The sequence below is a fragment of the Notamacropus eugenii genome, chromosome 5, assembly GCF_028372415.1.
Source record: "Notamacropus eugenii isolate mMacEug1 chromosome 5, mMacEug1.pri_v2, whole genome shotgun sequence".
NCBI lineage: Eukaryota > Metazoa > Chordata > Mammalia > Diprotodontia > Macropodidae > Notamacropus > Notamacropus eugenii.
Window position 1 is genome coordinate 14,156,150 of NC_092876.1, and position 25,077 is coordinate 14,181,226.

The 25,077-nt window shown below is 39.0% G+C and overlaps 1 protein-coding gene across 5 annotated transcripts; it reads right to left on the reverse strand.

Annotated features, from left to right (window-relative positions):
* Positions 1–2,714: 2,714 nt before the first annotated feature.
* Positions 2,715–11,076, reverse strand: LOC140503491 (immunoglobulin superfamily member 1-like). 5 transcript variants are annotated; one of them, XM_072607522.1, is made up of 12 exons: positions 10,813–11,069; positions 10,569–10,604; positions 10,087–10,362; positions 8,118–8,417; positions 7,502–7,801; positions 6,251–6,550; positions 5,514–5,795; positions 4,978–5,088; positions 4,831–4,858; positions 4,582–4,658; positions 4,432–4,469; positions 2,715–4,042 (listed from the first exon to the last, which is right to left on the reverse strand). In XM_072607522.1, exons 1-12 carry the CDS (start codon positions 10,844–10,846, stop codon positions 3,911–3,913), a joined length of 1,914 nt encoding a protein of 637 aa, XP_072463623.1. In that variant the 5' UTR covers positions 10,847–11,069; the 3' UTR covers positions 2,715–3,910. The 5 variants fall into 5 exon arrangements, with proteins under 5 accessions (XP_072463623.1, XP_072463625.1, XP_072463622.1 ...); XM_072607524.1 differs by having other exon boundaries at positions 10,087–10,289; positions 10,813–11,062; XM_072607521.1 differs by having other exon boundaries at positions 10,087–10,604; positions 10,813–11,067.
* Between the last annotated feature and the right edge of the window lie 14,001 nt (positions 11,077–25,077).

The window sequence follows — 25,077 nt, forward strand, 5'->3', positions numbered from 1 at the left end:
TAAAGAGTAATAACTTAATTTCTTCTTTGCCTATACTAATTCCTTCAATTCCTTTTCTTCTATTGTTGTTGAACCTAACATTTCAAGTAACATATTAAATAACAGAGGTGATAATGAGCATCTTTGTTTCACCCTGATCTTATTGGCAATGCATCCAACTTACCCCCTTGCAGATATGACGCTTGCTGATGGCTTTAGGTAGACACTGCTTATTATTTTGAATACGGCTCAGTTTATTCCTGAGCTCTTCAATGTTTTCAATAAGAATTGGTGCTGTATTCTGTCGAAAGGTTTTTCTGCATCTATTGAGATAATCAAATGTTTTCTGTTAGTTTTGTTTTCGATATGATAAATAATGCTGATAGTTTCCCTGCTTTTGAACGAACCCTGCATTCTTGGTATAAATCCTGTCTGGTCAAAGTGCATTATTCTCTTGACAAGTTGCTGTAATCCTTTTGCTAATAACTTATTTTAAATTTCTGGATCTATATTCATTAGAGAAATTGGTTTATAATTTTCTTTCTTTCTCGCTCTTCCTGGTTTAGGTATCAGCATAATATTTTTATAACGAAAAGAAGTTGGTAGGCTTCCTTCTTTGGCAATTTTCCCAAATAGTCTATATAGTATTTGAATTAATTTTTCTTAAATGTTTGTTATAATTTGTTTGTCAATCCATGTGGCCTTGGAGAACTTTTTCTAGGGATTTCAGTGATGGCTTGTTCCATTTCTTTTTCTGGATGGGATTATTTAAGTATTTTACTTCCTCTTCTGTTAATATGGACAGTTCATATTTTTATAAATATTCAGCCATTTTAGTTAGATTGTCAAATTTATGGTTTTATATTTTGTTAAACCAATTTGCCATTATGAAAAATGAAAAAGTTGAACTTTTTCGTTTTTCATAATGGTAAATTAGTTTTTTTCTTTCTTCTTTTTAATCAAATTCATCAAAATTTATTGATTTTATTGTTTTTTCATAAAACCAGCTCTGTGTTTTATTTATTATTTTTCTTAATTTCAATGTTTCTTAACCTTTCCTTTGGTTTTCAGTATTTTTAATTTGGTATTCAACTGAGGATTTTCAAATTGTTCTTTTATTAGTTTTTTCAGTTGCATGCCCAATTCATTGATCTTCTCTTTATGTGATGGATTTAAGTATTCAGAGACATAAAACTTCCTCTAGGAATTGCTTTTGCTGAGTCCCATAAGTTTTGGTAGGTTGTCTCATAGTTGTCATTCTTTTCCATGAAATTATTGATTGTTTCTATGGTTTGTTGTTCAACCCACTCGTTCTTTAAGATTAGATTATTTAGCTTCCAATTAATTTTTGCTCTGCCTTTCTGTGGCCTTTTATTTCATATAATTTTTATTGCATTATGATTTGAATAGGATGTATTGAGTATCTCTGCCTTTGTGCTCTGGATTGTGTGGTTTTTAGGCCCTAGAACATGGTTAACTTTTGTGTACGTGCCAAGTAGAGCTGAGAAAAAGGTATATTCCTTTATATTCCCATTCACTTTTCTCCATAGGTCTACCATATCTCCCTTTACCAGAATTTTAGTCACCTCCTTAACCTCCTTCTTATTTATTTTCAGGTTGGATTTATCGTGTTCAGAGAGTGGGATGTTGAGGTCCCCCACTAGCATAGTTTTGCTGTTTCTTTCTTCCTGTAACTCCCTTAACTTTTCCTCTAAGAATTTGGATGTTGTAGCACTTGGTACACACACATTTAGTAAAGATCTTATTTCGTTTTTGATAGTGCATTTTAGTAGGATATATTTTCCTTCCTTATCTCTTTTAACTAGATCTATTTTTGCTTTTTCGGAGATTAGGACTCCTGCCCTGAGTTTTTAACATCAGCTGAAACATCAGATATTCTGCTCTAGCCCTTTACCTTTACCCTGTGTGTATCCCTCTGTTTCAAACATGTTTCTTGTAAACAATATATTCTAGAACTATGAGTTTAAATCCATTATGCTGTCCACTTCCATCTTGTGGGAGAGTTCAACTCATTCACATTCAAAGCTGTGATTGCTATCTATGTCTTTCTCTCCATGGTATTCCTACCCACCTCCTTATGTGCTTCTATTTCTCCCCTCTCCCTTCCCCTCCTCAAGAGTTTCACATTTGACCACCATTTCCTTCAGTCTTCCCTCCCTTCCTTCAACCCCCCTCCATTTTCCCTCACTACTTTTTCCCTCTCTTCTAATCACCCCTCCCTTTTCTTTCCCCTTTCTTTTCCTACTGCCAGTAGGTCGTTAGATTTCTGTACTTAACTGAGTATGTTTTTCCCTCCATGAAGAAAATACAGTGAGTATGACGCTCAAACAATGATCATTTCCCTCCCTTTAGAAAATCCAATTCTTCACTGAAAAGTTATAGACACAATGTATACACACATACACAACGTATATTCACAAATATTCCCAGTACCTATATACATACATATAGACAGATAGATAGATGGACATATATATGTGTGAGTGTGTTTGTGTGTGTTTGTATGTGTGTATGTGTGAATATGATTACCATATAGATTATTTTCTTTAAATTTATTTATATGATATAAGTTTCTTTTTTCTTTTAGTTTGGGAGGTGACTGGTATATAGGCAGGTGACTGACTTATCTAGGTAGCCAGTGAGTCCTAAGTATCTTGGAAATCGCAACCTGAATACCTTGTGGTCTTCTCAGAAGTGAAATAATGAGACACACGGAATATCTATCATTTATTTATTCAATGTTTAGTCCTTATCAGTTACTTGTCTAGTAACTGAGATACAAAAACACGAAACACAACAGCCCCTGCTCTCATTATTGAAAATTCTCCAGGGAACAAGAATAAGTACATATAACTGCGGAATAAACATAGCTGATATGGATTGACTTGGGAGTCTTCATGTAGATTTTCAACACATGTAAGTAGACAAAAGTAATATTAATTGCTCTCTCAAGTACTAAAGTCTGTAGTAATGGTTCTTTAGGGGGTGGCACTGGACCAGAAAAATAGCAGTTTAGGATCCAAAGGGCACCCAAACCAACAGAATGTCAGAGGATATAAGGTGGAAGAAGACTTAAAAGATCATGGGGAAGGTTATGAAGGGCTTTGAAATACAGATAAGTTCATATTTAATGTTAGAGTTTATGGGGAAAGTGGAGTTTATGGACTAGGGTGCCGTCATAGTCTGAACTACATTTTAGTGTCATCAGTTTGCTGACAGAGTGGACAATTGACTGGAGTGATAGAGACACACCCATCAGCATGCAATTCCAATAATCCAGGGTAATCACTATGTAAGTGAACGTATAATAAAAGATATTATAGAGGTGGAAAGCACAGTCTTCGCACCAGAGTGGATATATGGGATGAGTCTGACTAGAGGATTTCAGAGAGGAGGTGGGTCTAAGAGACTTTCTCCTTTTCTAGTCCTCTTACACTTCATTTCCCACCACTCTATGAACTAGGTATGATGGCTGAAGTTTTTTGTTTTTGTACATAATAGTCTCCTGACTTCATGCTTCTGTGGTGGCTGTCTGCCATCCCTGGAATGTTATCTTTCCTCTAAACTGCTTCATACTTTGCCTGGATTCCTTTAAATCTCAGTTCCAATGTAGTCTAATCCAGAAGACCTTTATGGTCCCCTCAACTGCTAGTAACTAACCCTTTGAGATGATTGTCCCCCTTCTACTCTGTGTGTATGTATGCTGCTCATTATTGTAGATGGATGCACTTGTGAACAAATCTAGAAATGATTTAATTGGCACCATGGCTCCTCAGTGATGGAAATCTGGGGAAGATATACTAGAAAACATATGAAATTGAGGAGAGGGAGAAAAAAGGAGGTGGAAGAAGGCATAAAGGGGGGAGGGGAGCATGGGAGAAAATTTCTTTTGTGAAAGGTGCCCATACTCTCAATCCCTGGGCACAGTGGCATAGATGGTGGGCTCTGTGGACTTCTTCATGAGATTGGATTTCGTCTCATTCAAGGGTCTATTATTCAGCTGAGCATAGGTCGTTCCCTGGAGGTCTTCAGCCACAGAGATCTGAAGGAGGAATACCAGGTTAAGGGAACACGAAGTGACTTTGGAGCAAAAGTTCTTAATCTAATGGTATGTCGTGATGCTTTGATAGTCTGTCTGGTCAAATCATGGGTGCATTCTCTGCCTCATTACGTTAATTGCGTAAAAACTAATTCCATCAAGTTTCTAAGGAAATAAATGGTATGGAAGTACAGTGATTGTAATATTTAATAAATTACCCCAATATGCTAAGGAATCCCCAATCTAGAGGCCTCATATTGGATGATTAGAAGAAATGGAATAAGTAAGTGAGTAAGAAGTGATCCAACTCTGAGACAAGAGGCCATCAGGAAGAGTTAGGGTCAAGGATGAAACAGGCTCCTTCAGGTGGAGGACAGAATAGGCTAACTCACCAATGGTTCTCTCGGTCTCTCCTTGGGCACTCTTGTATCTGAAGTAGAGGGAAGTTTCCATCATTCCCACAGCTCCCAGGACCAGAATTCCCTGCCACAATTCCATCCCCTAAGCCATTATCATGTTATATTCCTGCCCAGATGTCTTACGTGAGTCCTCCTCTCTGGTGGTCTCATGTTGGGAGAGCAGGCAGGTACTCAAAGACGGAAATGGGCAACAAAGACACCTGGGACAGGGAGAGAGGGAAAGAAATTGTTCAGGACGATGGAGTTCACCCTGGGAGGTTCTGTGAGCATCCTCTCCTCCCCAGAAATGCTGGGGAATTTAGTGGAGAAGGTGGAGGAATACATGACAAGAGAACAACAGGGGATTATGGGATGAGACCTGAATCTCCTTACCTCCTTGGACTCTCTTCTTGTAAAGATCCTGGTGAGATAAACATGAGAAGGGAAGAAACAAGGTTAAGGAAAGTCTCAAAGGAGGAAATAAAGGTTCCTTACCCATTTCTATTGCTTAAGACACTGAGGTATGCAACACTTTCTCACCCACAGGGATGGATCCTTGGCAGAGGATTGCCAGCAAGACAAGGCAGAGGAGGAGGAGGAGGAAGGAAACACAGATGAAGGTGATGAGGAGGGTATTGTTGGGCTCTGTACCTGAGATGGTGGAGAGAAAAAAGTCTTCATAAATCACTCTCTTTAGGGGACCCTCACCTTCCCACTGAAAATATCCCCATATTTTCTCCTTTATCTCCCTCTAGAGATGTCCAACACCAGCATTCTCCCATTTGGCACAAATGGTGCTCAGAGTGGGCATATTCCTTGGAACTAGGTTGGAAAGCCACAGAAAGTGGGATAGTGACATGAGGGTCACTAGGACATATGGGAAGGGAACCTTGTGACCCAGCTCACAGCCTTGGTCTCTCTGGGCCTAAAATTGAGGAAAACGTCAAGGTTACTGTTGTCTCTTACAACGTGTCTCTTGGCCTGAGCCAAGTCATTTATTTCATTTCCTTGTAGAGGCTGAGAATGGGAGTGGTCATTGGCACCTCCAGTGGGCCCTGGGGGCTTCTTCAGCTCACCTGTCACTATGAGCTGCAGGGGGTCACTATGTTGTGTCCAGAGACTTCCATTGTTTTGAAGTTGATAGCTACAGGTGTAACTCCCAGAGTGTCTTGTGGTCATGTGCGTCAGGAAGAACTTGGTCCCATCTTGAGTGTTATTCATGCTGGCCAGGATTTTCTTATCTCCCTCCTTGTACAGAATAAAGCTTCTACTCCACGAAGGCCCCTGACACAGGAGGGTCATGTTGGCTCCTGATACCACCTGAGGCCAGGCTGAGAGGGAAGGCTTGGGGAGTGCATCTGGAAAAATGAAAAGATGCCAAAGATGCTCAAGGGCCATGCACCGGTGTAATGGCAGTGGGGGATGGGGAAAACAAGAGATGGGAAGTCCCTGAAAAACTCCCTGACCATTAGTTTTCACTTCCTTTGAATTTTTGATCATTCCTTGCCCCAGATCTCCTTCCCTGGAGAGATATGCATGGTAAACCTTACATGTTCTCTGGGCCCACCTCCATACAGGCAGTTATCTCTTCTTTCCATCATTGTCCCTTGAGCTTCGAACAGTTCTTGACCTGATCCATCCTTTCACCTTTGCTCTCCTCTTCCTTAGGGACACCCAACCCTTGTCATAACCTCTGCTTCACAATGCTCAAAAGAGCCCAGAATAATAAGCATTCTCTGCATTTCTAGCCTGCCAAACACACTTGAGTCTGAAACCTCTGCTTTATGCCTTAGGAATCTGAACACACTCTCACCTGTCACCCAGATCACTAGGGCCTCAATGGATTCAGATACATGGTATGGAGTCATCCTCTGATGATAGACACAGCTGTAGTTTCCAGCATCCTGGGTCCTCACAGAGAGGAGGGGAAAGACAGCTGAGTTCCCAACTGGGTTCTGGCTCTGCAAGGCCTGAGGGGTCCCCACTTTAATCAGACTGAATGTCACACCATGGAGAAATATGTGTAGGGGCTGTCGGCACTGGAGAGTCACATGTGTCCCAGGTTCCACCACAAGGGCTGGAAGGGCTGAGAGGGAAGGTTTGGGGAGAGATCCTGTGAGAGGGAGAACACAGGACTGGTAGTTAGGACACTTAGGTCAAGTCCTTGCTTTGCCTCTGAGGCCATTTGGGACCATGGGCCCTTCACTTGCCCTGTCTGAGTCTCAGTTTGGTTCTCGAGTACTTTCAATCATGTCTGACTCTTAATTAATCCAGTTGAGCTTTTCTTGGCATAGATAGTGGAGTGGAAGGCCATTTCCTTTCTCATCTCATTTTACAGATGAAGAAACTGAAGCAAAAGGAGTTAAGATACTTTCTCAGGGTCACAAAGCTACTTAATATCTGATACCAATGTCTTCCTAAATTCAAGTCCGACATTCTACGCACTGAGCTACCTAGTTGCCCATGAGCCTCAGTTATCACATCTATTTGACAAGATCACTCATAAACTTCTAACTGTAGATAGATAGGAAACTAAGGCAATGTTAATGTTTGAAGGAGCTCATCCAATCTGTTTTCATGCATATGATGACTTATGGGGGAGTAAAGTCATGACCCCTCACTTTTTACATAGGGGATTACAGATAGGCCCAAGGCTCGTCCTAAAACCAAGGCTTAAATCATATCCAGGAGTGGGAGGATTCTGGTTCATTTACATTGTCTGTCACTTCTTGTGTGACCTTGGACAAATCCTTTCTCTATGGGCCTGCTTTGCACATTGGCAATGGGAGTGTTTAACCTCAAGAACCCCCAATGCTTATTTCAGCTCTGTGTATCTGTGACTCCTGTTCTAACCCACAACTTATTTACCGCCATCACCTTTCTTCTCAAGAGTCTACATCATTGTAGAAATGCCTCTTGTCTTCCAAGTCCCCAGAGTACTGCCAGGCTTCAGGGCAGACCTGACTGTGTAGACTAAAGGCTTTGTCTCTGTGAGGTCCCTGACTGGGCAAAGAGCACATAGATCACACTCAGAATTGTTCTGGGCCCCACACACTACCCTCACCTGGTACAACCAGCTCCACGGCCTCACTATGCTCTGATCTTCTAGTAGAGGTTGCTCGGTATGTGTAAGTACAGCTGTAGCTCCCAGTATCCTCAGGTCTCAGAGATGGGAGGAGGAAGCTAATCCAGAGATATGAAGAGGTCTGCTGCTGTAAAGGTTCCTGGGTCCCAGCCTTCCATAGAGTGAACATCACCTCTTGAAGGAAAGACAGCTTGGGCCTTGAGCACCAGAGAGTGATGTTGGCTCCTGGGACCATCATCAGACTAGTTTGGGCCCACAATATGGGCCTGGGGAGTTGTCCTTCAGGAAAGAGAGACACCAAGTGTCAAAGTTAGATGTCACTGCCCCTTCCCCAATCCTTTAGTGAGAGAAGAAGGAGAAATTTTTCATCTTTTCTCACTTTATTGTCTGGGGCCTGCCTTGAGCTGGGAACACTCCCACTATCCTGGGGCCCAAAGCTGAGTCCATGTACAATAAGAGAGGTCCCAGGGTGTTATCCAACCTACCCCTGTACCATCACTTCATAATTCCCAGGACTTTATGCTGTCCCCATAAATCTGTGGGCCCATTTGTAGGGGATGAATTTTGGAATTTGGGGGATTCCATCTTCAGTCACCAAATACAGTCAGTTCTAAAGTCTGGCTGGGATGAGACCCTCTGTGCGGGACTGTCTTCTTATAGTAAATGCAGCTGTAGTTCCCAGTGTCCTCAGGTCTCACAGACAGAAGTAGGAAATCAGCCCTGGTCCCCCCAGGGCTCTGTCTCTGCAACAGCTCCAGGCTCTTTCCCTCCAGCAGGGCAAAATTATAGTCCTGAGTGGGTGTTTGTGGTGACATTTGGCACCGGATGGTCACTGTTGTCCCTGCGGATATTGTGGCACCAGGCAAGACTGAAATAGAGGGTTTTGGGAGGGCTCCTGTGAAAGAAGGAAGGAAGTTCAAAATCTGATCTCTCCTCTTGATCCCCTCAAATCATTCCCTGAGCCAGAGGTGGGAAGGGGGAGGGCAGGCTTGAGGGTCCCTTGCCAAAGTTCCTTTGTCCTGTTCTGTAGGCTTGCTCCTGGCAGTGTAACTGACCTCCTGGGCCATCTTCAGAGAAAGGTTCTGGGCACAGGAAGGCTGAATATACAGAGATATTGGCAGAGGAGGTTATCTCCCCTACCTGCCCCTCTTCTCTCTTGTTCCAAGATGCCCAACTTGCTGCCTCCCATCTGGGTCTGCTGGACCAAGGCAAGATCTTGATTGCCCATCACTGACAAATTCTCTTAAGCTCTTAAGATTGCAAAGTTCTGTCCTCCCATGACTGTGGGGTTAGAGGGAAGCTCAGATTCCCAGTCCTGGGTCCTACACATTTTCCCACATTGCTGCCTGGAGACAAGGTCCCTGGCCTGTCTCCCTCTTCCTCTCCCCCTCCCAGTGAATTCAGAGCAGAGCTGGCTGAGCCATGTGTGTCCTTGGGTGGGCAGAGGCTGGCGGAGGAGGATGGGTGCTCACTCTGGGAAGTTCTATGTAGAACTTGCTGTTGTTCACTTCTCCTGCCCTCACTGATTACCCACCTATGAGTCACCTCCTGCAAAGTAATTGGAGTACCCCACAGGTTTAGGGAAGCACCAACCACTTCTACCTTCAGGAAATCACTGTCCCAGGGATCACATGATTTAGCTCAAAAAGCCCCATTATAGAATTGTGTCCATGAGCTTCAGGTTATGGAAGAGGGAAACAAGGCCCACAAGAAGTTTGGGGACTGGCCCACAGTCACTCAGCTAGGACCTGGGAGACAGACATTTGTATCCCCTGCTGCAGCCCTGCTCTCAGGTCCCTTGCTTTCACTGCACTGCCTGCTAACACAGGACAGATGGATGGCATTCTGGCATAGTGGGAAGGGCCTTGATGCTAGAGTGGGCATACTAGAGAAGTGTATACACCACTCTGGGAAGGCCAAGGGTCGGGATATTGCTACTGGATACAATCAGGAACAGTATCCTGGATCAGCCAGGATCTGAGTTGGGCCTTAAGCATGTAAAGGAAATTGATGGATGAAGTTGGGAAGGGCTTCTCAGGAGGGGGAAATGTTTGAGAAAAGGCAGAATGGTGGGTCATGGAGAAGTGATATTGTCAACTGTCCAGATTGATGAAGATTTAATGGGGGCAGGTGGGATCAACGGGAGACACAACTGGACAGTCTGGATTTTGCCATTTAGGGCCTTAGAGGAGACAGAAAGTTGCTCTAGATAAAGTCTGCTCAGGTCAAGCTGTGTGCTCTTCCCAAAGGTAGCTGTATATCCTCGGAGAGAGGAGTAGCCCAGAGAGCTGGGCCAGGTCACCAAGTGACACTGACCAGATGGGGAAACATCCCTGGGTGTGGAGCTGGGAGCCAAGGGTTCAAATCCAGGACCTGACACTAAAGAACCCATTGTGAGCTGGGTAGCCAGACTTTCCCAGAGACTAGGGAAGGTGGGGTGATAAGGGGAGGCAGGTAGCAAAGGCTGAGGCTTTGTCCCACTTGTACGTGACTGTCCAGAGAGTGGTCTGGGCTCTCAGGACATGCCTCCTTCCCACCAGGGGTGTTTGTGGAACTGCACTCACCTGTCACCACGAGGGCGAGGGCTTCACTGAATTCTGTCCACAGGGAACCCTGCCCAGTGCGACAGCTGTAGCTTCCTGCATCTCTGAGGACATCCACATCCTTGAGCATGAAATCTGCCTGCTGCCAGAATTCATTTCTGTCATCTCTAAGTTCTCCATCCTTCCAGAGCTGGAATCGGTCACTCTCCAGATGGCCTTGGCACCTGAGGGTCATGTTTGCTCCCTTGGGGACCACAGGACTCGGGACCGCCCAGAGAGTGGGCCTGGCAATTGGGTCTGAGAAGGAAATGAATTTGACTCCCAGAGATTCTTCTGGCCCCATGTCTCCTTCACCACCAGATTCTGAAACTCTTCCCTGAGTCACATCATTCATTCACTACAATGTCCCTAATTTCCCTCCCTTCTTATTCTAGAAATGGATTTCTGAATTGACCAGGCTGAAGAAGAGGAAGGGAACAGTGGCTTGTGGGGGTCGAACTCACCCATCTGTGCCCTCACTGCCCAGGTCAGATACAGCCCTGTAAGAGAATCTCAGGTCAGAGGTGCCTCCCTTCCAGCCCACACTGACCCATCCCCACCTCTCCGCAAAGTTCCTGACTCTCTAATTCTGTTTTGGTCAGAATAGGAAAGAAGAGCCCTTCAAGCACACATGGCTGTTCTGTTCTTCCCCAAATGGTTCTGTCTCCTCCTTAGGTCCTTTCCTAAAGCCTAACCTTAGAGACTCACCTATATAAACCAAGAAAGTGCTTGTGGGGTCCATGGTGAATCTCCTGTTCTTTCCTAGGCTTCCCAACCTCAACTGTGCAGAGAGGAAAGGTAGGCGGACTGGAGGCTAGCCCAGGATGTGGTAGCCTGCCCTGCTGCTTTGCTCCTCATAGACCAATGTCTCACTATTTCCACTCTTATGAGATGAAAGAGGGGTTATGGTTCTTTGAGACATAGATCTGAGGGGATCAGCATGTATTACAGTTAGTTAAGGCAAGGACCAAAGGTCTGGTCAATCTTGTACTGAATATAACTGAATGGGAGCAGAACCAAAATTATTGAGACTTGCCTAATAATGACAAGGCCTCCATAAAAGGCCTCACACAGAAAAGAAAACACTGGGCAGAATGGTGTAATATCTTAGCCCCAGAAGACAGCCTCAGACTCTTGGCTTAGTTGGATAGAGGGCAGATGTTCCATGTGTCATGTGACTGTTGGGTCCATCTCATTTTCTGCTCTCTTGGGTCACCAATAATGACAACAGCTATCATTTATGTAGCACTTTAACCTTTGCAAAATATTTTACACATATTTTCTCATTTGATCCTCTCCACAATGCAGGGAGTAGGTTCTATGTTGTCATCCTCTTTCAGATGAGAAAAGTGAGGTAAACAGAGGATGAGTTAATTGTTTAGATTGCTACAGCTAATATGGCTAAGGTAGGTTTTGAACTGAGATTTTCCCGACTTCAGATCAAGCATTCTCCTGATTCTGACACCAAATGTTGTAGAGATTTGTTGTTCCTGACCTCCAGATGGTTAAATTGGTGCCACTGCTTCTCCTCTAGGACACTATGGTGGCAGACCCTTTCAGCCCTGGAATGAGTACTCATGGTATTGGTTGCTCCAATGGGAGTTTGGTCAGGCATCACACCTACCCTGAAAATGAAGTCTTGATGAGCACCTCTCAGAAGTCCTTCAGGACAACAGCTGCCAGTTCTGGGTTGTCTTGCCCATAATCACTCAATAGTTTCTGGATCAGAGCCCCATGAGGCAGGCAGCCTGCCACCTAGAGCAGACTCAGCTGATACTCAGTGGTCATTTATTAGTGTTCTGCTATGTGACCTGTGTTGTACTACGTGCTGGGGACACAAAGAGAAAAAAAGTTGAACAGCATTCATGGAGCTTAGCCTATCCTGATAAGGACAAATACATATATATACATACATACATATATATATATATACGTATATATATATATATATATATATATATATATATATATATATATATATATATATACGTATATATATATATACATATATACATATATATGTATGTTTGTAAAACCCATTTATGCATAATAGGTCTTTTGGGGGAGAGCAGGCACAGGTCTGTCTTCAATGAATTTTTTAATGATAGAATAGGGCTTCCAGAATGCGAAAAGGAAAAGTAGAAGAGAATGGGCTGGAAAATAAGAGCCACTGAAACTGAAACAATTAGTCGTGAGAGAAAAGTAACAGTTTTGACCTGAACAGCCCACAGTTTTGGATCCTGAGTGGAGGCACTGGTTAGGAGAAAGTCATCCCTTCCTTCAGTGAAACATAAGGAGGACTTAATTTTCATTCCCTGTTGATGAAAAAGGGGGATACTCATGCATGTGTGGTGGCAGGTCAGATGTTCACTGGTCCTATCTGATGCAGCATCACTCGTAAACAGTTAATAAGCATCAAATATTGACCAGGCTCTAAGTTCACCCTTGGTGATTCAAACATAAAAGGCTTCTCAAGGTGGTTCGATTTTCTCAGGTGAGACAACACATATGTAGTGTTTGACAATGCACGATAAATTTATAAGGGTGAATAGAGTGTAAATATATGCATATGTTTGTCCGAAAGGGAAGGCACCAGTGTCTGGGTAATCAGGAAAGATAGATTTCATCAATTTTTTTATATTTTTGTTTAAAATTCTATCCCTGCCTACCTCCTTCCCCTTCCTTCTCCCTGAGATGGGTATGCAATAGGATATAGCTAATACATATAAACTGCAAAAAACATTTCCCTATTTGCCATTTTGTATAAAAAGACAAAAGAAAAAATTAAAGAGTGAAAAATAGCATAGTTTAGTCTGTATTCAATCTATATCTGTTTTTTTCTCTAGAGGTAGACAGTATGCTTCATCATTAGACCTTCGGAATTGTCTTGGATCATTTTATTCCTGAGAATAGCTAAGTCAGTGGCAGTTCTTTTCTTCTAATTAAATTTATTTATTTTCAACATTCAGTTACACATAATTTTGAATTTCAAATTTTCTCCCGACCTCCCCCCACACCAGACCAGCTTGCATTCTGATTACCCAGATTTTTTGAGGGGTTTGGGGGGACAGCTGAAGCAGGCCATTTCTTGTACTCTGCTCACTTGGCTTTGCCCCTGACATTTCTTCATTGAATATAGCTACTACTGTGTGCAATGATCTCCTGGTTCTGATCACTTTATTATGCCTGTTTGTGTAAATCTTTTCACATATTTCAGAAATCTTTGTGTTCATCATTTTTTATGATACAGTAATATTCCATCATTATCTTATATTACACCTTCTTTAGCCATTCCCTAAAGGATGGACATTCCTTTAATCTCTAATTCTTACCCACCACAAAAAGAGCTGCTCCAAATTTCTTTTTTTTGTATAGATAGGTCCTTTTCCCCTTTTTTGGATGTTGTTGGAATGTAGACCAAGCAGTGTTAGATTAGAGTGTGGGCAGTTTTATTGCCCTTTGGGCATAGTTCCCATTTCCTCTCTATAACTCTTGGTTCAGTTCAAAATTCCACCAACAGTGCTTTAGTGTCCCTATTTTCACATGTCCCTCCAAAATCGAACAATATCCTTTTTTGTCACATTAACTATTCTGATTGATATAAGGTGGTAACTCACAGCTCTTTTAATTTACATTTCTCTTACCCAGAATGATTTAGAATATTTTTTTCATGTGACCATGGAGAAATTTGGTTTCTTCGTCTGAAAATTGGTTGTTTATATTCTTCGGTGATTTACCAGTTGGTGGATGACTTTAATTTTTATAAATTTGACTCTGTTATCTATATATTTGAGAAATGAGGCCTTTTTCAGCAATACTTTTTGGAAATTTTCCTCCTGTTTTCTGCCTTCCTCATAATTTTCATTGCATTGGTTTTAGTTGTGCATTTTTTTAATTTTATGTAATAAAATTTTTGAATTTTACGTTAAGTAAGGCAATCTATATAGTCTTTCATTCTAATTTTTTTCCCTTACCTATTTATCTGCAGATGCCCTATTCCATGCTCTCTAAATTTGCTTATGATATCACCCTTTATATGTAAATCAGTACTCATTTGGAACTTATCTTGCTATACAGTGTGACATGTTCATCCATACCTAGTTACTTCCCTAATGTTGGCCAGTATTCCCAGTACTTGTTTTTCTAAATAATGAGGTTTTATTACAAAAAATCTGGATCTTTGGATTTACTATATAGTAAGTTGCTATGGTCACTTAGCATAAGGCAACTAATCTACCACTCTGTTTATTATGCAGTAACAGATGTTTTGACAATTTCCACGTTATAATACACCTTGAATTCTGGTACAGCTAGACCACTTCCATTCACATTTTTTTAATTATTGATACCCTTGGTATCTTTGAACTTTTGTTATTTCAGTTGAATTTCATTATTATATTTCTAATTCTGTACACAATTGTTTTAGTAGTTTGATTGTTACATCACTGAATAAATCGACTGATTTAGGTAGAATTATCATTTTTACCATATTGACTAAGCATAACAATGAGTAATTAGCAGTGTTCTAATTGTTTAGATCTGACTTTATTTGTTTGAAAAGTGTTTTATATTCGTGTTCCTATAGTTCCTGGATTTGTTTTGCCAGGTAGACTACCCAGTATTTTATATTGCCTACAGTTATATGAAATTGAAATTCTCTTCCTATCTCTTGCTTCTAGACTTTGTTGGCAAAATCTAGAAATTCTGATAATTCATGTCAGTTTATTTTGTATCCTGCAATTTTGCTAAAGTCGTTAATAATTTCTAATACACTTTTTAGTTGGTTCCCTAACTTTTTCTAGGTATAACATCATATTATTTGCAGAGAGGAAAAGTTGGTGTCCTAGTTGCCCATTCTAATTCTTTTAATTTATTTTTCTCCTCTTATTGTTATAACTAACAAATAATAGTGGTGATGATGGACATCCTTCCTTCACACCTGACTTTACTGGGAAGACTTCTAACTCATCTCCATTACAGACGTTGCTTCCTGATTGTCACAGGTAAATAGAGGAATGATTACTATAGTTTGTGAAAGGCTTTTTTTTTTTTTTAGCACCAATTGAGGTAATCATTGATTGCTGTTTTTTTGTAATTGACTTGGTCATTTCATTTTTAAAATTTTTTGAGACTCAAAGATCAGAATAAAAGTACAGAATACAGAAATGAATGAAAAATATATCATAAATTAAATATAGAAACTTAAATACAAAGTTTAATAAATCATGTCAAATACATAGCAGAACATAAGAGAGGATTTGTATTATGTAAAAATAATTTTTCTTTGCAGAAAGTTTGTATGATAAATATACTTGGGTTGAAAATTGTTGATCTTTCCTTCCTTGTAATCTTCTTTTGTTATCTGCTGTGCACCTCTTAAATTTGTTCTCCCGCCTCAGAAGATAACAATAAAATTTATATAAATTTCTCTATAGCTATATTTACATGTACACACACATATACACATGCATACCTAAGTACATATATATGTATGTATATGTATGTAATTTCCCAAACATCTTCCCCTCCTGATCTTTGGTTTTTCTTATGTTTATGCATATCTCTCATTTCCTATCCCACTTACCTCCTTTATTTTACTTCTACCCACTACCTTACCTTCCTATTATTTGCCTACCCCTTCCAAGGATTCTTCCATTGTCCAGTCATTCCCATAAAACACTCTTCTATAACCCCCCTTTACCTAATCACTTCCCCTCCCCTCTAAATATCTCTTCTTTGTCCTCTCTCACCTCCCTATTCCCCAACCATTTTATTTCTTCTGAATTTAGAAGACTTTAATACACTTCTAAATATATATGCATTATTCCCTCTTAAACCCATTCCCAATAATGACGGATTACCATTAATACCAGTCTTTCTCCCCATCTAATTCCACTACATCAATTCTTCCTCCAGGCAAGAGGAGAGAATTGAAGACCTGGGGCAAGGGGCACCATCCCCCACAACCTAGAATAGAGGTAATAACAAAAATTAAGCTTTTAGCACAAAATAATGCAGAAGCAAAGGAGAAAGAATCCAAACATAGAAAGCCAATATGGAAATAGAGATTACCGGGATTCATTTTCATAGTAGTAATGTCAAATGGTCACCTGTCCAAAAATAATTCTTAGAAGATTTTTAAAAAGTGTTTAAAAATCAAATGAAAGAGATGAAGGAGAAACTAAGAAAAAATAGAAATAATCCAAGAAAAAAAGGAAATTGTGAAAAGAAAGTCAACCAATTAGAAAAGGAGATCTAGAATCTTAAGGAAGAAAGTGACACCTTAACAATTGCCTCTCAGCAAAGGGAAGCCAACGAAATTATAAGAGAGCAAGAAACAATTAACCAAAATATGAATAGTCAAAAAATAGAAGAGACGGTAAAACTTCCTTTAAGGAAAGCCACAGACATGGCCCACCCATAACCTCCTCAATGCAGGTGTATTTCAATGAGGCCAAAGTGATGCAGGTGGATGTCCCAGGCCAGAGTGAGACCTTTAGGATCCTTGCTGTGAAAGACCCACCATGCAGGTGACCATACGTGCTGAGGATGGCACCTTCTCCACGCATTTTGTTAGCAGTGGGTCTGTCGCAGTGAATACAATTCCTAAGTGCAGCTGCTATGAGAAGAAGCCATGGCTCTGGACAAGTTGGACCTGGAGATCACCAGATCCAACCTGGAAAAAGTGCACTCGAACATGTAAGAGGCATCAGAAAAAGCAATCCACCCAAGGTTCAGATCTGGATAGAAGTTAATGAAGCTATCATGAAAGCACATGAATCATGAGCTGGGGAGATGAACCCTTGGAGTCATCCAGAGATGGTGTGACCATTCTGGCCCATGGCAATCACCTTGAACAGAGGAAACCAGGAAATATCCATAACGGAAGAGGATGCCTACCTCCTAAGACTACTTCCTGCCTATCTCACTGCCCTGTACCCCCAGAATGAAAAATGGAAGAATTATGGACTAAAAATAAAGGAAAAAAACAACGAATTTGGAGAATAGATTAAGAATAGAAAATATAAAAATAATCAGATTAAATGAAAGTCATAATAAAAAAATCTTGGTAAAATAATATAAAAAATAATTAAATAAAATTATTCTGAATTATTAAAACAGGGAGGGAAAGTAGAAATGAAAAAAAGTCAATCACCACTTAAAAGACATTCTATGAGGAAAATTCGTAGGAATGTCATAGTCAGATTTGAAAATTCCCAGCGGAAGGATGAAATATTAAAGCAGCAATATTAAAACAATTTAAATATGGTGGTGCCAAAATAAGACTCACACAAAACCTAGCAGCAGAGACATTAAAAGATTGAAAGTCTTGGAACATTATATGTCAAAGAGCAAAAGAACTGGGTCTCCCACCAAAAATATCACACCCTGGCAGGTTAAGTGTTATCCTCAATGAGAAAAAAGTGGACATTTGATAAATGCAGAGGCTTTCAAGACTTAATTTTTAAAAAATTCCAAAGTTGTTAGAAGTTTTGTCATGCAAGAACCAAGAGAAATATAAGGTACGTACCAAAGAATTATTGATTAAATAGATTCATAAGGAGAGACGGTATGTATATGTATATATATATGTACATGCATATGTATGTATGTCTGTGTATATGTGTGTATACATGTATATATGTGTGTATATATGTGCATGTATTCATATGTGTATACATGTGTATAAATGTACATGTATGCATCCGTGTATATGTGAGTACATATGTATGTGTTTATATGTATGTATATATTTCCTAAGATGTTTATTAATACTAGGGTAACTCATAAGTAAGATTTGGTAAAACCTTGGTATGACAGGAGTTGAAAAAGTAAAATCATTTAGGAACAGCAAAGGAAAGGGAGGGGTGTGATAGAAGGTGGGGCAGATTGGGGCAAGGGGTAATCAGAGTGCATAGAGTTTTGGGGTGGGGGAGGGAAGAGATGGGGAGAAAATTTGGAACTCAAAATTTTGTTGAAATGAATATTGGAAACTAAAAATAGATAAATAAACATAAAATAAAATAAAAAAGTTCAGTCTCCACAGGCTGTAACAGAGCAAAACTTCCCCTGAGAAGGCTTAAGGGTGTCAGAAACTTTAGGGTGGTGCATTTGGAGCTCCTGGGAAAAAGTAGATCATAGTGCTGTGTTGGCAGTGTTCAGAGCAGCCTCTGTTTCCAAGTGTTCTGATGTCACTAGAGCTCTGTACTGAGATATTCTAATGATTCCTTGATACTCAATTTTCTGAGTCTCAAATATCCAGAGAAGCTTAATCCTGGGAGGCAAAGGTCAGTGAAGAAATGCCAGGGGCACTGGGTGAGACTAAGTAGGACTGATCATTTCACCTCACCCACAAATACAACACAGCAGAGTGATTGGCCTTGACACGGAGTCTTAGAACTGGAACTGATGAAGCAGAGATGAGCAAACGAAAAAGGATACTGACATATATTATAAACACAAACACACGTTTATATGTTTTATATATGTGTGTATTTATATGTATATACATATGTGTGAACTTATTTATAACCTATATAAATATATCATGCTATATATTTCAATAAAACAAAATGTATACACACACACACACACACACACACACACATATATATATACAGGTGAATACACACATCCGTCTGTGTGTGTATACACATACATACAAACACACACCTATATATAAATGTGTGTGTGTAACAGTAGTAGAGATCAACAAAGAAAATCTTCCTTTATCAATTACAAGCAAAGACTCAGAGGGAAATTTGGATTCTTAAAATAATTAAGTTAAAGTGTATGTAATAGGAATCAATGATTCCATGAGATAGAAAGAAATTTTAAATAAAAGAAGAATGAAAATAGCGTATCTGATGTGGAAAACAAGTTATGTGGACAAAAGATCGAGAAGAGATATTTTAAGAATCTCTGAACTTCTTGAAATCCACGACCAAAAATATCCTTCTGTACACTGTATTTCTAGAAATCACAAAAATGATCCACTTTTATTAAAACTAGAGGACAGAGTGGATATGAAAAGGATACACCAGTTATTTCTGAAAGAGAATCCCAAAAGAAAAGTCAAAGGATTACACATCCCAAATTACTGATCTCTCATGATAAAGAAAAACAATGATGCAAGCTTTTGAAAGAGGATCTTCAAATGCCAAGGAATCTCAGTCAGGATCACAAAAGACCTGGGATCTTCTACACTAATTGAGTGTAGCTTTTTGAATAAGATATTCAAAAATGTATTAACTCAAAACTTACAACTGCATATACCGTAAAGCTGAGTATATGCCTGCAAGAGAGAAAAATGGAGACAGGAGACCTTTAACGGAAAAGAGAACTTGCAACCATTTCTGATAGATTAAAAACAACCACAAACAAAGCAGTAATATTTGAGTAGCAGCAGAAAAAAAAGGCTAGAGAAAACTGCAAAGGTCAATTTATTTGAGTAATTGGAAGGGGCTGTACTATGGTCAGGTACTAACCTTCCTGCACTGGAAAAAATGACTCTCTGTGACTTTCTCTTGGCTCTGCTTCTCAGAATTTGGTTTGACACATTTTCTTGGTTATTGTGGAGGTTTTAGGGGAGCTGACGCAAAGCTGTTAGCACTCACTCTGCCATCTTGACTCTGCCTTTGCTGACATTATAACAGAAAACAAAGAAAGATGTTCTTCTTCAGAAGCTTAAAATTTTCAAAGGCTACGTACAGAGTTTAATAAAAAATCATGGTACTTGAATGCAAATTATTTTAATCATTTTAAGAAGCAGAAAGCTAGGGAGGGTAGAAACAATACATTACTATAGCTGTGAGGAAGGGAGGCTAGCTGCTCCTCATATATGGGGTGAAAGAGAAAAGAGTATAAAAACAGGTAGAAAGAAGTGGAACAGAGGCATCAGACCAACCTCACCTTTATATGAAATGTGCCAAGAAGAGTTCAATGCATATGTACAGAAATAATTTGGTTTAGAAAGACAATAAACTGAATAAGGAAACAAGCAGGAATTTTGGTGGAATGTGGTAAGAGGGAGGGTAATAGGAAGGAAGAAATATTCATTAGTAAATCTACGTTTAGATTTACATGATCTTGTAGAAGGAATGGCAAGGAGGGAAAAGAGAAGACCAAAAACCTAAGTGGGTGCTCTAACGTCCGTTAGACCATTTTGAGGCAGCTGCACTAGTAGGAAATGAAAATGAATGTGTGATATTGCACCATGTGAAACTGTAAATGAGATGATTTCAGAGAACCTTGGGTAATATGAACTAATACAGAATGGAGGGAACATAAGTAGGAGCATAATTTGTTCAAGGCAACTACTATTATAAAAGGAAAAAAAAAACTTTGAGAGAGGAAAGAACTCTGAAAAATGCAAACACCGACTATCCCTTCAGAAGACCTCTGATGAAGCATGGTACACAACTCTTATCTGAAAGTAATAGACACAGAGAACAGAAAGATATTTTTGGCATCTTGGATTAATTATACTTTATTCTGCTCATTGATTGTAAGGATTTTTTCTTTTTTTAATTTTGTAATTTTGATACAGATAGTGTTAACAATAGGAATACCAAAAAAGATGAAGCATGAATAAATTTAAAAAATACAGACAATTTGAAAGGAAGTACATGCAGCAGGCTGGTTTTAAAAACAATTCATGGAAATTATGTGTCTATGTGTGCATGTGTGTGTATGCACACATGTGTGTGTGTGTTGGAGAGAGAAGAGAGAGAGTAAGAGTGAGAGAGAGGGGGGGGAAGGAATGAGGGAAGGAAAGAGGGAGTTGGGAAGGGAGAAAGGGATGGCAAGAAGGAGGGAAGGTAGGAGGGAGGGTGATGGAATTACACACTTTCTCCACGTACATTCCATTGGGCATGCAGAAATACTCCGTGGTTTTGGTGCACGTTTCACTTAAAACTAATTTTAAAAATAGAAACCATAGTGAAAAAAAACCCAAAACAATAAAAAACCCAACTCCGCACAAAGACAACCACCTAGTGACCCACAGGAAAGCAGATAAAAGACTACATTCAAATAGTTTAAGGTGAAATAATTGAAGACAGAAAATCCTATATTTTTTGAAATGCTTAAAATTACATTTGGAGGAAATATTTAAGGGAAATGAATAAAATGTGAATCTAAATGTCAGAATTTTATGTGATGCAGTAGTGATGTTTTAAGAAAATGAAGAAAGAATGACAGAATGGATCTGAGAGTAGTATTCACAATTAGTTGCTTAGAAGAAACAAATTTATAATAAACATACACAGAACAAAAACTAATAGATGAAAAAAATCACTACACACTAAATGAATAAAAAAAATTAGAATCTGCTCTCAGACAATAGGAAATCTCAAGAGTTAGCATTGATATCATAAAAAGGGAGACACAAGGGAACTATATTTCACTGAAAGAAACTTATAAACAATAAACCCACATCAACATTAAAAATAGAGTTTCCAAAGGATTTAGCATCTAAATTCATAAAAGAAATAAGTATCTATAGGTGATTGCAAAATAATGGTGGCATAAATTTCACTATCTCTCAGTTTTGGTTATGTGGAAAAGAATGTCAAACAAAAGGGAAAACAAAACTGAAAAGTTTGCTAGAGAAGATACAGCTAAAGTAATTATCAGGTCTTCTAAATAAGGATGTTAATACATACACATATCATAATGTTAATAATATCATAATGACTATGTATTAAGCTCGATATACTGGAAATATTTGCAAAATGGGGAAGCAGAAAGTACATTCCTTATATGCAATAACAATATCAAATGTAAATTGTTTCTGGAATCACAAATAAAAGACAGAGGTTCAAATATAGGCTTAACAATACAATACTAAAGAATGAGAGGTCAAAGAACAAATCAAAGTAATAATAATTACACAAAAGTAGATGAAATAACTACACCGAATTTACTGGGATATAGCTAAATAGCTTGTATGAGAAAAAGTACATATTTTTAATTGTTCTACTGAATGATTGAATCAGGTCACAGTTTCACCAACAGTGCATTAATGTGTAATTTTCTCCATATTTACTCCAACATTCGTCATTTACCTTTTCTGCCTATTAGCTAATCTAATAGATATAAGGTAGTACAAAAATTATTTTAATTTTCATTTCTCCTATCAATAGTGAGAGTACTTTTTTAAACACACACACACATATATATACACGCATATTCATATTCATATACATACATATATTTATATACATACACGCATACACCCAAATATTTGCTAACACATATACATACATACATACATAAACACATATGTATATACACACATGCACACATACACATATAGTTTGATTATTTCATCTGAAAACCAATCCTATCTTTTGATTATTTATCAATTGAGGAATATCTCTTTCTTTTGTAAGTAAGACTCAGTTCTCTGTATGATTGAAAGTTGTTCTTGTGCCTGCCTGTCCTTCATTCCCAAAGAGGATCATGGTACCCTAGGGAGATGATGATATGACTTGCAGTTGACTTTGATTTGAGTGAGGGAGGGCTGTGCAAGGACACCAGTCTCACTTTCTCCTTCAGAGCCATCTGAGTCCATTGACCAGATATTCATCAGAAAGACTAGAGATGGTCCAGGATGCAGTGACAAATTTTGTATGTAGCTCTTGTCTTTTCATCAAGAATGTTTGAAAGTTTTCTATCTTATTGAGTATGTATTTTTCCCCCTGAAGTATTATACTCAGTTTTGTTGGGTAGGTGACTCTCGGCTCTAATCTTAGATTCTTTACCCTCCAGAATCTCATATTCCAAGTCCTTCAGTCCTTTAATGTAGAAGCTGCTAGATCTTGTGTTGTCTTGACTCTGGCTCCACCATACATGAGTTGCTTATTTCTGACTGCTTACAATATATTCTCCTTGACCTGGGACCCCTGGAATTTCACTATAATATTCCTGGCAGTTTTCATTTTGGGAATCTCTTTCAGGAGGTGAGAGGTGGATTTTTTCAATTCCTATTTTACCCTCTGGTTCTAGAATATTGGGCCAGTTTTCATGATTAATATCTTGAAAGATGATGTTTAGGATATTTTTGTATCATGGTTTTCAGATAGTCTGATCATTTTTATGTTGTGTCTCCTGGTTCTATTTTTCAGGTCACCTGTTTTTCCAATGAAATATTTCACATTTTCTTTCATTTTTTTCATTTTATTGCTCTATTTGATTGTTTACTTCTCATGCAGTTATTCGTTTCCATTTACTCCATTCAAGGTTTTAAAGAATTGTTTTCTATAATGAACTTTTAGTCCTCCTCTGCCATTTGGATACTTCTGCTGGTTAAGACATTCTCTTTTCCAGTTGAATTTTGGACCTCATTACCATTTTGGTCTAGGGTTTTTTTTTTTTTTTTAGTAATTTTTTTGTGTCTCCTTTAACAGACTGTTGAGCCTTTCTCATGATTTTCTTGTATCTTCCTTATTTTTCTTCACAATTTTTTTTCTCTTCCTCTCTCATTTATTTTCAAAATTTTTGTTGAGATTTTCCATGGCCAGCAACAAATTCAAATGTTTCTTGGAGATTTTGGGTGTAGGAGCTTTGACTTTGTTGCCTTCTTCTGAGGGTCTGTTTTGACTTTCTTATCATCATGATAACTTTTTATAGTCAGAGCTTTTGCCTGTTTTTTTTGTTTTTGTTTTTGTTTTTTGCTGACTTTCCCACACTATTACTTGACCCTTTACTCTTTGTTACAGTAAGGCTGTGCTTTTAGATAAAGGTCTTATTGCCCCAAATTTTAGGGGATTTATTATTTCTTCAACTGTTTTCAGAGTTACTTCTAGGCATTTGTAAGTTTTCATTTCTTTCAAGGGGATATGATCTCAGGAGAGATGTTGGTTACTCTCCTGGCCTGGGCTCTTGTCTGTGAACAATCACAAGCTTTGGAACTCTGACCTGGAAATATGAAGAGGGTCTATTCCCCTCCATTTTGGCTGTAAGCTCTTATGCACTAATGCTCCTCCTCATTCTGAGACTGTGACTTGGATTTCAGAATGGTAAAAGCAACAGAATCCTGCTTCGGTGCTAACAAAATTCAACACTAATAACCTTCTGACCAGTCATTTGACACCCCCCTACCCCCCTTACCCTCTGTGGGCTGAGAGCTCCAGAAATAGCCTGTGCTGTTGCTGATTCATTCACGACCAAGGCTTGTTCCTGATTTTCTGTGACCAGAACTTGCTGGAGCAGCCTACACTGGAATGTGCTCCAGTCTCATCGAAGCATGACAAATCTTTCTTACTGACCTTCTGAGATTTCTTTGCTATCTATGGGCTGAAAGATGCGGAAGTCACTACTTTAGGCAGTGATACAGTTACCCTGAAGGCTGCTCAGAGTTTGCTCGGGCAAGGTCTGTGCTAGTGTAGCTTGCACTGACTATTCTCCTCTCTCTCATACTGGTGTAACACACCTTTCCTACTAACTTTGGAAGTTGTCTTGGGCTAGAAATTTACTTCACTCTGTCATTTTTGGATTCTGCTCTTCAAGAACTTGTTTGGAGTCATTTTCAAAAGTAATTGGACAGGTTTTGGGGAAGAGCTCAGTTGTGTCTACACTGTTACTCCACCATCTTTGCTCTGCCTTCTCACAATCTTTTCTACATCTATTTTTACAATCATATGTATATATACATAAATATATGTGTGTATATATATATATATATATATATATATATATATATATATATACACAAATATATGTGCATATATATACACACATATCTATGTGTATGTCTATACACATATATGTGTGTATATATATGTACATACATACATACATACATACATATATATATATATCTTTTATTATTCATTCAATAGAATTTGGTAATACTTTTCCTTATGTTAAACAATCCCTACATTCCTGATATACATTCCACTCAGTCAAAATGTGCAATCTTTCTACTACATTATTGTAATATATTTAGGTTGTATTTGATTTAGGACA

Bases quoted from the DNA above. Each gene is read 5' to 3' on its own strand.
- LOC140503491 (XM_072607521.1), bottom strand. From the start codon at position 10,459: ATGAATGATGTGACTCAGGGAAGAGTTTCAGAATCTGGTGGTGAAGGA. The intron at 8,418-10,086 runs GTGAGTGCAGTT...CTTCTTTCACAG, and splicing joins CCTCGCCCTCGTGGTGACAG to GAGCCCTCCCAAAACCCTCT. The intron at 7,802-8,117 runs GTGACTGAAGAT...TCTTTCCTGAAG, and splicing joins TTTAGAACTGACTGTATTTG to GACAACTCCCCAGGCCCATA.